This window comes from Rutidosis leptorrhynchoides, chromosome 2, assembly GCF_046630445.1.
Source record: "Rutidosis leptorrhynchoides isolate AG116_Rl617_1_P2 chromosome 2, CSIRO_AGI_Rlap_v1, whole genome shotgun sequence".
NCBI classification, from domain to species: Eukaryota; Viridiplantae; Streptophyta; class Magnoliopsida; order Asterales; family Asteraceae; genus Rutidosis; species Rutidosis leptorrhynchoides.
The window spans coordinates 76,493,169-76,507,440 of NC_092334.1; the positions used below are offsets into that span (position 1 = coordinate 76,493,169).

The following is a 14,272-nucleotide window of genomic DNA, read 5'->3' on the forward strand; positions in this document are numbered from 1 at the left end:
TGAATGAGAATGTGTTTGTGAGGTTGATCATTCACGTGAATATGGGGGTTCCATATAGCCTTCATTAGTTTGTTGTTTTGTTAGATATTTCATGCTAGATGTTAAATGATGGTTTCCACATGTGTTAGGTGACTCACAAGGGCTGCTAAGAGCTGATCATTGGAGTGTATATACCAATAGTAAATACATTTAGAAGTTGGGTATTGTACGAGTACGAATACGGGTGCATACGAGTAGAATTGTTGATGAAACTGAACGAGGATGTAATTGTAAGCATTTTTGTTAAGTAGAAGTACTTTGATAAGTGTCTTGAAGTCTTTCAAAAGTGTATAAATACATATTAAAACACTACATGTATATACATTTTAACTGAGTCGTTAAGTCATCGTTAGTCGTTACATGTAAGTGTTGTTTTGAAACCTTTAAGTTAATGATCTTGTTTAATGTTGTTAACCCATTGTTTATTATATCTAATGGGATGTTAAATTATTATATTATTATATTATCATGATAATATGATGTATTAATATATCTTAATATGATATATATATATATATATATATATATATATATATATATATATATATATATATATATATATATATATATATATATTTAAATGTCGTTACAACGATAATCGTTACATATATGTCTCGTTTCGAAACCCTTAAGTTAGTAGTCTTGTTTTTACATATGTAGTTCATTGTTAATATACTTAATGAGATACATACTTATCATAATATCATGTTAACTATATATATATATCCATATATATGTCATCATATAGTTTTTACAAGTTTTAACGTTCGTGAATCGTCGGTCAACTTGGGTGGTCAATTGTCTATATGAAACCTATTTCAATTAATCAAGTCTTAACAAGTTTTATTGCTTAACATGTTGAAAACACTTAATCATGTAATTATCAATTTCATTTAATATATATAAACATGGAAAAATTCGGGTCACTACAATATCAAGTTTGCTTCGTCTTTCTCAAAGATTATTGGTGATGGTTCGGACACGAGGTTTTGGGAAGATCCATGGGTTTGCGGTACTCCATTGAAGCAAAAATTCACGCGCCTTTACTACTTGGAAGAAGAACCGGAAGTAAGAGTAAAAGATCGTGTTTCTTAGATTGATCGGAATATGACTTGCAACTTTAGATGGACACGCAATATCTCGGGTCGCACTTGTAATGATCTCGACTCTCTTCTAACGCTACTAAATGCTTATGTGAAACAAGATAAGGTTATGGATTCGCGGATTTGGGATTTGGCGGGTAATGGGCTATTTACCACAAAGAAGTTAGCAAATTTACTAGATGATAATATTCTTAATAAAGGGTTGGTGGTTCGTGAAGAATTTTTGAAGAATCGGTTAACTCCTATTAAAGTTGCAATTTTCATATGGAGGGCATTAAAAAGGCGGATTTCGGTACGTATCGAACTTGATAAAAGAGGTATAGACTTGGATTCCGTTAGATGTCCTTTATGTGATGATGATGTGGAAACCATTGAGCATACTTTAATCTTTTGTCGTCATGCAATGGATATTTGGGTTCGGGTCTATAAATGGTGGGGCTTAGGTACGGTTTCGAATCTAAGCATAAATGAAATCTTTCGAGGCAAATGTAATCGATCCTTATCCCCTCTTTGGTCGAGTATTTGGCAAGCAATTGAATGGACGTGCGGATATTTGATTTGGAAAACTAGAAATCAAAAAGTTTTTTCGGATTCTTCATAGAGCGGTCCTACGGGGTTAATGGAGATTCAACTCAAGTCTTTTGAATGGATTTCTAATAGATTGAAGAATAGAAAGTTAGATTGGTTATGTTGGATCTCGAATCCATGGTCTTGTCTTGTGTAGCATAGCATTTTGTAGTTGCTTCCTCCGCAACTTGGTTGTAGTCGAGTTTCGCATTTGTGTGTTTCATTGTCGATCCTATCTCATTGCCCCTTAGTGGACTTGTGTTAATTTATTCTTGCTTTTCGAAAAAAATAATAATAATAACAATAACAACAACGTAACTACTATTATTATTTATTTACTATATATAATTATATGGTTAATTTTTACTCATCTATATATCATCGAGTATATATCAAAAGAGATTTGCATATGTTTACTGTAGAGTTTGTCCTATCTGGTAATTTTATTATTTTTTAATTAATTATTACTTGATTATTATTAATTATTATTATTAATATTATTATTATATAAAATTAAAAATATGTTTAAATGCAGTAATGCACATAAATTATAACACTACAATTGTACGAGTGCCTTTATTAACTTTCAAATAATATCATCAGTAGTCATTTAATGTCTAATTATATGCCTCTTTGCCCATATCAAAGTATGAAATCAAATAAAATAAATTTTTAAAGGACGTATATAATTATTTATGCATTTAATAAAATTGTAATTTCTTTAAAAATCATAATTATTAAATTAATTTATACATTAAAATGATAAATATTATATTATATTAATATGTATTTTGTTTGAATAATAATAATAATATAAGAAATTCACCTTTTATTAAAAACAATTTAACGAACACATTAATAAAACCATTATTTATGGAGTATTTATTTTTACTTATTTTAATTAAAACTTAAGTTAATCAAATATTAAATACGTAGTATAAATATAAATAAAGTTTAAGTTTAAAGTAAATAAAAAAAAAACAAATAAAACGTTTACTTTTTGAAATAATGACGTATTTTCCTTTTTAAAAAGAAACAAAAAAGGCAGCTGTAAATTATTATTTTTTCTTTAAAAAGTTAGGTATTGGGTTCTTCTTCTTCTTCAAATTCCCAAAATAAACATTTCAATTAAATCAAATCAAATCGACGGTTTTTAAACCCCCAAAAGCTCAAACACATCTCCTTGCTCAAATTAAATCAAATCAATTCATGGCGGTACGTTTTGCTCTCTACTTCCGTTCTATAATCTAATCTCTCTGTATATCTTCCTTCAATTTATTACTATTCACATCTTTTGCTTTTAGACTATTTCGTTTTCATTACAGTTTGAGCTGATTGTTACTGTTATTGATGTTTCTGATAATTGTTTGCCTTTTTCTGATCAGTAAATAAAATCGTACTCGTTTTCATCAGTAGTTTTACATTAGAATAGCTTATTTTTCAATTTGTCTTTATCAGATAGAAATGAAGAAATACTAAATTTGTACACAATTTGACTTTAATAAACGTATGCGTTGTTATCAGTAGTTTTACATTTGGTATAATTTATTACTTATGGTCTGATATTAATTAAAGTTTCACATTTGCTAAGGTTAGGTTATGACATCAAAACAAGTCAATGTCTAGCTCATATAGTTTGGTGTTTAAGAGCTTATCATATGCAATAAGTTGAATGAAATATACATGATGATAAAGGACGAAGCTTGTACGCATCTAGAATACACTCACCGAGTCTCGCTTAGTGACCATTATTTGTTATCATGAAAGCTAGTTTCGATCAAAATTTCTTTTCGTTTTAGGAAGGGAAGGGGGCCTGTATTTTTGGCGAGTATTAGTAAGATGTGGACAAAATAAGATATATAGAAGCTCACCAAAAAAGAAGAAGCAAATATTGAAACTATTAGGATTTACATAGTATCAAGTTCACCTTCTTTACAAGCATGAAAATATTAAGGTTGGATTTGGTTCGTGCAAATTTTTATAAAGAATTGGAATTCATCAATGAAGGATAATAAACTTTAAAGTATTCTAACTTCATCCATTACTCAACTAAACAAGGGAATGGAATAAACAGGTAAAAGAATAAGGTTTTGTAACTATAAGGTGGCTATTCATAATTCTGATTAAAGGTTTTGTCGCTACCTTATTTTTGTTTTTTTGTCAACATTTGTTACCAAAGTAAAGCTGTTTGTCTAGTCATTAGTTAGTTATCTTTGGTTCTGATACAAGGGTTAACTTTTACAGGAAAAAGGTCCCCCATTGCCAAAGTTTGGTGACTGGGATGTGAATGACCCTGCATCAGCTGAGGGATTCACAGTTATCTTCAACAAGGCTAGGAACGAGAAAAAGACAGGTGCAACTTCGGACTCGCCACCTATAACCGACTCCACGTATAATAAGTCTGGGACAGCTACTCTTGGGAAGCCTCAAACTGTAAGCTATATTACAAACACTTTTTACGTATGTTGAATTAGTTGGTATGTGTTCAAGTGTCGCTCCTAACAATGTGTGTTCTTAAATTGTCTAAAAATATAAGAGAAATAAAAGATGGACGTAATTCATCCACTTGTCAATGTTTTCTGATTGTAGACATTAGCAACAAGATGAGTGGTTTGGACGGGTATGTAACAAGTCAAAACACGTTTGGGTTGAAATGGATCATGTTTGCAGCATGGGTCAAAACTGGCTTGGGCAAAGTTGGGTTGACTACTAAATACTCTATACTTAATTATTTAGGAGTTTACCTGTAAATGATTAGGGAGTTTATAACTTTATTATGATCACAAAAATCATTGGCATGATAAATTATATCTTGGAATAAAATCAATTAGGAGGTATACCTTAAAAAATAGACCTTGGTTGACTTTCAACGCATTAAACTCTGACTTAATCTTTATCATGTTAGCTAAATCTGTTGATTGTCCCGATTGACCCATTCATAAGTATGTCTGTATGGGTCAAATTGACACCTCTAGTAAAAACCGTATCAATGCATTCTTCTAGTCTTGGCTAAACATATATTGCTACAGACGTGTTGATAATCACTTTAGTTTATTAAAATTCAATAAACTTTTTGGTTTGATATGGAAAAAATTTTGTTTTGCAGAAAAAGTGGTTCTGCTGCATGGCATAAAAGTGATGAGAGACTCCTTGTATCTTATTGCTTTTCCAAACTCTAAGCAAGATCATGCTTGAGTTAATTCTGCTTTAATTTTTATGATTATGATTATGATTATAATGTATCCTTGAACAAACTACATTATGTTATGATTGCCTTTTGTTCTCCCTTTTCCTTTCTAAATAGACTTTAATTGCTTTATATTATGATGTTTTTTGATTCAGAAACAGTTTTGTCCATCTGTGAGGTTATTAAAAACTACTCAATTAATCTATTAATTTCAGTTAATATTAATAGTGCATTAGTGCATCACTACATTTTCCGGAGCTTTTTGCGCTTGAACAAGGGGCGTAGAAAGTAGAAACCAGTTGCTACATTTTTGTAATAAAGTTATTAAACTTTAGTTTTCGGTAAGTAGTAGATAAGTTTAGTAGTTTTGACAACGCTGTGAGTCATATTTCTTAAAAATTTTGACACTATATGACATTGGTTGTTGTTATTAGCTGTATTATAAATAAAGTATTGTATATGATATATGATATATGATATGGTACAAGATTATAATTAAATTAGTTGAAAGGAACATAACAAATTTCTAATTCAGCTCTTGTCATCATGAAAGTAACAAAAACACATTATATCCAACTCTACAAAAAGTCACTATTGAGGATAAAAAGAGTCAATTTATCGCTATCGGATTTTGTTGGGAATTTAGAAATAAATCGACATGTAGTTAACATATAGGAAAATCTTGCATTCCTGATGAAAAAAAGTTCATTAATATCCATCAATATGGTTCATGCTTCGTAGTAGGTGTACAACTCAGATGAATTATGTTAATGTACCAGCTAAATCAGTTGTCGTTAAATCCAGGGCCGGGCTTGGGGTTGTGCAGGCCGTGCGACGGCACCGGGCATCACACAAAAGGGGGCATCAAATGGTTAAATGGTCGAATTTTATTATGTACGAGTTTGGTGCTTTTTGATAAATAATAGATGATTTTAAGCAACTATTTGTAAATATATTAATATGTTTATGTATCAAGTAGGTTTATATAGTTGCTAAAAAACTAACCCTTCCATAATAAGAAACGCAATAAGTAATCAGTGTATTTGTAGTAACTAAAGAATATTCAGGCTTGAAATTTCTCGTAATACTAAACATGACAAGGGCAACTTTTAATCACGTCGCACTGGGCATCAAAAACTTCAGGCCCGGCCCTGGTTAAATCTAGGTGCATAATCATCTTTAAACTCTTGAACTCCCAAGCTTGCGCTCAAATAAGCGTTGAAGAAGATAAACCTGAAGTATGCTAGCACCTACCAGTGCAATAGATTCTATGAAAGCCTTATGAATTGCTCTTTTACTCATTGCTTCATTTACTGCAATCAAATTCAATCAAGTACACATCAGCAAGCTTCTCATATAAAAAGAATGGGTGATTCAGAACTTCAAGACTGATATATATTCTATGAATTAATAATTATCACTGGAGCAGTTTTATAACCATGATTGAATTCATGTTATTACTATGATTGAAGAATAACAATCTTTGACTTCAAAAGTCAAAAAGGAAATATACAGCCTGATTCATGAATCAAGTTTATTACCATAATAGAAACAGATTAACAGAAACAGTAGGTCAATTTTGTGACAAAATTCATGTAGTTATATATATATATATATATATATATATATATATACACATACATATATATATATATATATGTATGTATGTATGTATGTATGTATGTATGTATGTATGCATGCTTGAAAAGCAACAAGCTTTGAATTCAAAAGTCAACAAGGATTCAACTACATAATTGACACATTTGCTTCAAGTTACCAAAGTTCTCGTCGTGAATATATTATTGCCGAAATAGAATGTCTTAATGCTAGATTTATAATGTAGTCGTAGTACATATGAGCTACAATAGAGGTGGCATAATGAGCGGGTTGGTAATGGGTCATAATGAGTTCACGTCAAAAGGGTAAGAAAGTGTATAGGTCACAGGGGCGAATCTAGTAATTACTCCGAGGGGTCCCGTGACACCACTAGTTTTGAAAATTATTTTACAAAATACGATTTTCAAATTTGTATGGACACCACTAAATAAAATTGTATGACCCCCTATATTTTTCGAATTTATAATCCTATAAATTGGACCAAACTTAAACCATTAAGATATTTAAACGTAGTCCAATTAACATAATTTTATAGTATGAACCATTAAATAGTTAATATTTAAATACAAAAAATATACACACCCACGTGCATGTAAGTCCTTTTCTAATTCTAATTCCTGAATCACTATTCCATATACACATTTCAATAAGTCACCCCACTCTTGATCTTGGCAAATTGATAAAGGTTGAACTCCCAATCTACTGTACTACCAACATATCTAGCTTCAACTAATTTTACTTCCAATATTACTTATCTCAACATTGTTTATTTAGAGTATTGACAATTAGGTTTTATTTATTTAGTCATATAGTGGTATATTATTGTTTTATATTAGTTATTAACTTATAACTTATGATTAAGACTTACATTAATTGATTGATATTCTTGCAATCTTGCTTATTATTTTATTTATTTAGTTTCAGTATTTTTTTAAGCTATACTTCTCATTACACCATAATACAGTGAGAACAAAAAACCAACTTTATAAGTACATTTTGCTATCTGCATTGATAACTCCTATCACCAAATTAATAACTGAGCATATACATGTGAAAAAAATTACAACCCAAAAATTCAATGATCTAAATAAGTTATTGTTGTTAGGATATAGTTTATAATATTATTATCTTTTGGAATTTGATTGTGACAAATGTTATATATTTAAATGTGGTACTCCTTTTGGAATTTGACAGCTAACATGTTAGGGTATTTCGAAAAATCCGACCCGAACTTTTGTTTTATGTTTGTGTTTTTGTCGCACTAAAACCCGACCCGAATACAGTCAATTTTCGTTCAAGTAAGTTATCGAATAAATTTTTGAGGGACCCCATTGATTTCCAATCCTAGATTCGCCACTCATAGGTCTATCCTACAAAAAAAATTGCTAAAATAACCTTACTCCGTATTTCACAATGGTTGAAGTTATACATTAGTTATGTTAAAAAAATTCACGATTATTAGAGATTAAACATAACTCAAATAAACCCATTCATAAGTAAACAGGTTAAAAATTAAAAAAGTAACATTGGACTCGAATGTGTAACAAAAGAAAATGTGTAGAGGATTATACCTACTGCTTGGCGATCGGTTTCAGCCTCTAACCAATGTTGCTCAAACTGTATGTTGTAAAGAGCTTCTTCTAGTTTTGATATTTGTTCGAATAATGGGTTAAAATGCTCTGCACACGGTTTTTAAACCAACAGTTAATAAAAATAAAAATATATATAATTAATATATACAAAAAATGGTTCCCGAATTGCTAGTTTGCTACTATAGCTGCTTACCATCCTCAGCATGCTGATCATGGTATGCAAAATGGGCAACTTGAACATCAAAGTCTATGGTTTCATGATATGGGGATTTGTTTGTAAAGCAGAAACGGTATATGCCTTTCTTTTGAGCTATAAACTCGTATTTTTCACTTGTTCTGTCCCGTAGTTCGAGTATATGTTCGTCCCCAGGTCCTTTTATCTGTTCGTGTAAAGAACAAACCGTTATATAACGGTATATTCAATTTATTCAAAGATTTAAATTACTTCTTATTATCACATTAAACTCACTAACTATTAATATCATTAAGATTTTCCCTACCACGGCCTTAAGGGCTGTCGAGCCTGTCGTTAAAGTACCAAAAAGACTTGTACTTTGTTAACCGATATGTAAAAGTCAACATTAACCACTTAATACAACAAACTAATGCACCTTAAGGAAAGAAACCCTGTCATTAAAAAATCCTAATTAGTAATCCGTCTAAACAAAAAAATAAGTGTTTGCGAGCCAACACAACCCGTTCCATCAAGTAAACGACACGTCCTAAAGAAACTTTTTCTTTTTGAAAGCTAGGTTTTCTAACGACAGCTTTTAAGGCTGTCGTTAACGTGCATATATGTATTGTACATTTGTACATCAGTTATATGTTGATTTTAAGGTGAAGGTTACTGAATTGTACAATACCTTTATGCGTGTTATCGACAACCGCATTAGAAAAAATCCTATTATTCCAAGTTTAAAAACCAAAAACCATATAAAAACAACATATACCCAGAATTAGTAGCCAAAGATACATACTATATACTATACTACATAAAATCAAATCAAATTTATATATTAAGAAAAATAAATAAATAAAAAGTATACCAAAAGATCAACACCATCATCTGTGAAATGAAAGACAGTATCAGCCTTAATGACAACAAAAGAAACATGAACAGTGTCACCTTCATTATCAACATTGTGCGACAAACACTCTTCTCTATCGATCACAAACCTAATCCCGACAACTTCCCTTAATAACATCGATGATAATGACAAAACAACGATTGCAGCAATCATTAAAATTCTATCGAACCTTAAATTACCAGCTGTCATCTGCATTATCATGATAAAATTTAGGGTTAGATGATGATAATATCAAGGTTGAAGAATAATCGGGAAGAACAGAGAGATCTAATTTTAAGGATACTTTGGACGAACTCGAACTAGTTTTAAAGTTTTGTTTTTGTTTTGTGTGCATATAAGGTCCCTGTACTTTAACATAATTAAAGTTGGTACCCTGTAATTGTTTAAAGTTTTGTTTTTGGTTAGAACTTTTCCGACTAACTCACGAGGTCCGAGTTACTTCATTGTCGCATAGACTCAAACTTTGACTGGTAAAAAGTGTTATGTTAATGACGGACCAAAAATACAATACTGAGTAAGGTATTTTGATGGTTTCCCATTAAACCTCTTCTTTCACTTACGAGACGAGTAGACTTACACTTATTGACATAGAACAACAAAGGATTCGTTTATAAACACGTCGTGAATTGGAATTAATTGCAAACACGATTCACCATTAATTAAACTTCACGAATATGGAAGATTAAAAAATACACACAAAAAAATAGAATTGAATTGAATCGAATCCAAATAGCGTGTCATATATATGGAGTCATAAATTTAATCCTACATAAACTCTAATTAAGTTTCCTAATAAAAAATAAATATCTTCTTAAATAATTATATTCCTAATTTAAACTCGAATTAATTGATTCTCAAGTAATCTCATCCGATTTCATGTGATCAAGTAAGCTCCTGTTTCGTTTCCGTCATTTATGTCACACATTACTATTACTATTACTATACTATCTAATACACTAAAATTATGAATAGTAATCAGGGGTATTTTCGACTTTTCAACTTTTTTTCTCAATTTTAACCAAATTTCATTTCACCAACAAAGCTCCTCACACTTTTAAAAAAAATTCAAATCGACCCCCCAAACAGGGGGTAAAGTGTCAAATAACCATTTTCATAAAAAATCTTAAATAAACTCTAACTCAAATATTCAACGGGTCATATATTCTCGCTCGCGACGAGTTAAACTATTCCGACACCATCGTTAAACTCGAAATAATTTTAGGAACACAATGTCACTAACCATACGCAAAACGGACGCTTTTAAAAAACGCTAAATATTTGGGGTACTTTTCATACACGTTGATTTTGCGTTAAATTTTTAAAAATCGACAATTTCATAGGGAAACGCGGAGATGCACATATATTGTTAATTTAAAATAACATTTAAATCTTTCACGGGTTATACCTTTTAGTTCGACTCGAGTTGCGCTTCAACGACATCATCGTTAGCCACGAAATAATTTTACAAACTAAACGCAATAAAATACATTGAAAACCGAACCCCCGGCGCGAAGCGAGGGTTCGAAAACTAGTTTTATATATATGCAAAGATTAGTATAGATAGTACGCTGTTAAACTTGTTATTTTGCAACTATCCAAGATATATTTCATCAAGTTAGTCTGGCGTGCATTAGATGATATAACTGACAAAAATAATGAATTTAGAAGAAAGTAATAATGAAACAACCTTCAAATTGGCTCCAAGAGATGGGCGAGTCAAGTGCCCGTCACACCCCGAGACAATCATCCTTATCAAGTTAAATCAGTGAACTAACCAGGTATCTTCAGATTTCAACTAAAAACCATGGTGAGTGAATGAGTGATATTAGGTAGTCGATACTTTAAACTTATAAGAGACCAATACTTTCTTTCGATATCCGATTTGGGATGGGGTGTTACAAACTCTCCAACTTAAACTTCTGGCGTCCTCGTCAGGTCTAAACATAATCCCAAACGATGGATTCAATAAGTTCTTGCCAATAACCACGTCCACTGAATAAAAACATTAAAGTAAGCACATGAGTGGCTCTGACTCCAATTAAAACGACCCTCAAATCGGTCCCAAAAGATGCAGGGTCGAATGCCAGTCACACTCCGAGAAACAATCGCCCCACGCAAGCTAAAGCGGTTAACTAGCTGAGTATCTCTAGGTTTCAACGAAAACCATATCGGGAGATATTAGCTAACCAATATTTAAACTTATAAGGGATAAATACTTTCTTTCTATATCGGATGTGGGATGAAGTGTTAGTGTGTTACAAACTTCCCCACTTAAATCGCCCCTAAAGCAGTGAACTAACCGGATATCTCTAGGTTTCAATTAAAAACCATGAAATGGGGTGTTACAAATAAGCTTAACATTAACAGGAAAAGGAGATGCAAATTTCTAACAATTATATGATGGTTATTCTTTGGACAACAAAAATCAAATTTAAACACCCCTGTCTGCAAGGTGCAAGTTCACATGCTCTTCAAGTATGATTGAAAATATACACCAAATATTTAGCAGTTTACATTATGGAGAAAAAAACAGAGAATTCATCACTATAAGGGGTTTATTTGGTTAACATGTGAGTCATCATTGAATTGGCTTCAAATTTTAAGATCACTCAAACTTAACAAGTTAATAACTTGATCAAACCCACTTTTAGACCTAGTTATGCTAACATTATAAGCTCCATCACTAGTTGTTTGTAAATTGCATTTCACTTCGATCCCTGTTTAACACATTCTTCGGCCCTTGTAAAAGCATCTGTCAGTACATCGATGGTCCAATCCTTAACATCCTCCTGCAAATTGAACTCAAAAACGTTCATCATCAAACCAACAGAATTTAATGACTTGTTGCAAGTAATGAAAAAGTCTAACAATATCAACTAGTTTAGACACTATGGAAACAAACATACTATGAACTTCTAACAGATCACAAATTTTATATATCGATTACTTGTGAATTATGATTGAGTCCCAAAATGTTAGTATGAATTAAGTAGATAAGTTTGAAGGTTCACAAACCATGTGTAGCGGTTCCCCAGTTCTAATGCGTGCATTAGGACGAGCAAGCTTAGATTCAAACGGAGTCCTTGGTCGAACCTCTCGAAATTCTTCCCATTCCTCTCGAGTAAGCATCCTAACTGAACCCTGACCAGCAGGAGCATTCTGTATCTTCTTCTCTATTCTTTCTTGTGAATGAGCATCATCGTACTACAAACATATGCATATAAATCAAACTTATCAAGTTACCATTTGACCCAAGTTTAGTAAGAGTCCAACTACTACTCATTCTCATCAAAAACAAAATTTTCTTGCCAATTCAATCTCTTGTTAGGGTTACTCTTTTACATTTTCATATTTAGCTTAGGCCTATGCAACCTACTATTGCTATTTCGTGTTAACCTTAACCCTATTAAAACAAATTAAAACAAACTAAAACAAATTTAATCAATAAATCATATTTGTAATACTAGCAAATTATCAATCAAAAGACTACAAGAATCAAAACTACTTCATATTGCTTAAAAAGTCGACATTTTTCAACGTTATCACATCAAAAAGGCACAATCATATTTCCATCAATCAAAATTAAGAAAAAAGTAGAAAGAAAAAAAAAGAAAAAAAAAAGAAAGATAAAATTTATATACCATCATTAGAAGCTTGGCAAAAAGTGCAATTCCAACAACAGTAGCAAACATGGGCATACTAGCAGTATCAAGCCATGATAAGGATTCAGGTGTCTCAACAAATAAACGGTTCCTTTTAGGGTTTCTTTTTCTTCGATCTTTTTCGATTTCTGCTATTTTCTTCTTAAATGCATCGCTAGGGTTAGGGCTTGTTTTAGTTAAAGTGTGTAATTTTCTGCAGAAATGGATCATTGATCCCTTGAATGCCATCCACCGAAATTAAAATCAATAGCTTGCAAATTGGAAATCGACAAAGATTGACGGCAAAAGGGATTGTAGAAAGTTGCTCCCAATCAGTGAGCAAGCCAAGACTTTGCTCGGAAAGAATTTTTTTTTTTTTTTTTCCCTGTACAACATAAATTAAAATTGACTATTGACCAATTTTTATTTTTATTTAGCAAAAATAAAACGATTATGTTAAAAAAAAAAAAAAAAAAAAAAAACATCATTGAGTGTTCGATATAGGGGATAGAATAGAGATGCTCTTTCTCTCCAATTTTTCTTCCCCTCTAACGTTTCATGACCCGTTCTAATCTATTTGGACGAATACATTACATTTGGTTACATCGCGAGGTTCTGACCTCTATATGATACATTTTACAAACATTGCATTCGTTTTTAAAAGACAAACTTTCATTACATCGAAAGATGACAGACATGCATACCCTTTCATAATATATTCAAACTATAAATGACTTAATAATAATCTTGATGAACTCAACGACTCGAATGCAACGTCTTTTGAAATATGTCATGAATGACTCCAAGTAATATCTCTAAAATGAGCAAATGCACAGCGGAAGATTTCTTTCATACCTGAGAATAAACATGCTTTAAAGTGTCAACCAAAAGGTTGGTGAGTTCATTAGTTTATCATAAACATTCATTTTCATCATTTTAATAGACCACAAGAATTTCATTTCCAGTTCTCATAAATATACGTCCCATGCATAGAGACAAAAATCATTCATATGGTGAACACCTGGTAACCGACATTAACAAGATGCATATAAGAATATCCCATATCATTCCGGGAAATCCTTCGGACATGATAAAAACAACATCGAAGTACTAAAGCATCCGCTACAACGGATGGGGTTTGTTGGGCCCAATAGATCTATCTTTAGGATTCGCGTCAATTAGTATACTGGTTTACTAATTCTTAGGTTACCAAGTAAAAGGGGCATATTCGGATCATTGAATCATATAATGTAGTTTTGATTACTTGTGTCTATTTCGTAAAACATTTATAAAAGCAGCGCATGTATTCTCAGTCCCAAAAATATATATTGCAAAAGCATTTAAAAAGGGAGCAAATGAAACTCACAATACTGTATTTTGTCGTAAAAATACATATGACGACATTGCACAACTGAACAATGCAGGGTTGGCATCGGAT

General features: G+C 31.6%; 3 protein-coding genes across 3 annotated transcripts; 1 reads left to right on the forward strand and 2 right to left on the reverse strand.

The window, feature by feature from the left end:
• Positions 1-1,146: 1,146 nt before the first annotated feature.
• On the forward strand, positions 1,147-1,743 carry LOC139887995 (uncharacterized). Its single transcript, XM_071871035.1, has one exon. It carries the CDS (start codon positions 1,147-1,149, stop codon positions 1,741-1,743), a length of 597 nt encoding a protein of 198 aa, XP_071727136.1.
• Positions 1,744-6,056: 4,313 nt separating this feature from the next.
• On the reverse strand, positions 6,057-9,382 carry LOC139887996 (transmembrane emp24 domain-containing protein p24beta2-like). Its single transcript, XM_071871036.1, has 4 exons — positions 9,152-9,382; positions 8,299-8,485; positions 8,085-8,192; positions 6,057-6,209 (listed from the first exon to the last, which is right to left on the reverse strand). Exons 1-4 carry the CDS (start codon positions 9,380-9,382, stop codon positions 6,076-6,078), a joined length of 660 nt encoding a protein of 219 aa, XP_071727137.1. The 3' UTR covers positions 6,057-6,075.
• Positions 9,383-11,650: 2,268 nt separating this feature from the next.
• Positions 11,651-13,204, reverse strand: LOC139891039 (uncharacterized). Its single transcript, XM_071873967.1, has 3 exons — positions 12,835-13,204; positions 12,209-12,397; positions 11,651-11,982 (listed from the first exon to the last, which is right to left on the reverse strand). The coding sequence occupies exons 1-3, from the start codon at positions 13,081-13,083 to the stop codon at positions 11,899-11,901; spliced, it is 522 nt and encodes a 173-aa protein (XP_071730068.1). The 5' UTR covers positions 13,084-13,204; the 3' UTR covers positions 11,651-11,898.
• Between the last annotated feature and the right edge of the window lie 1,068 nt (positions 13,205-14,272).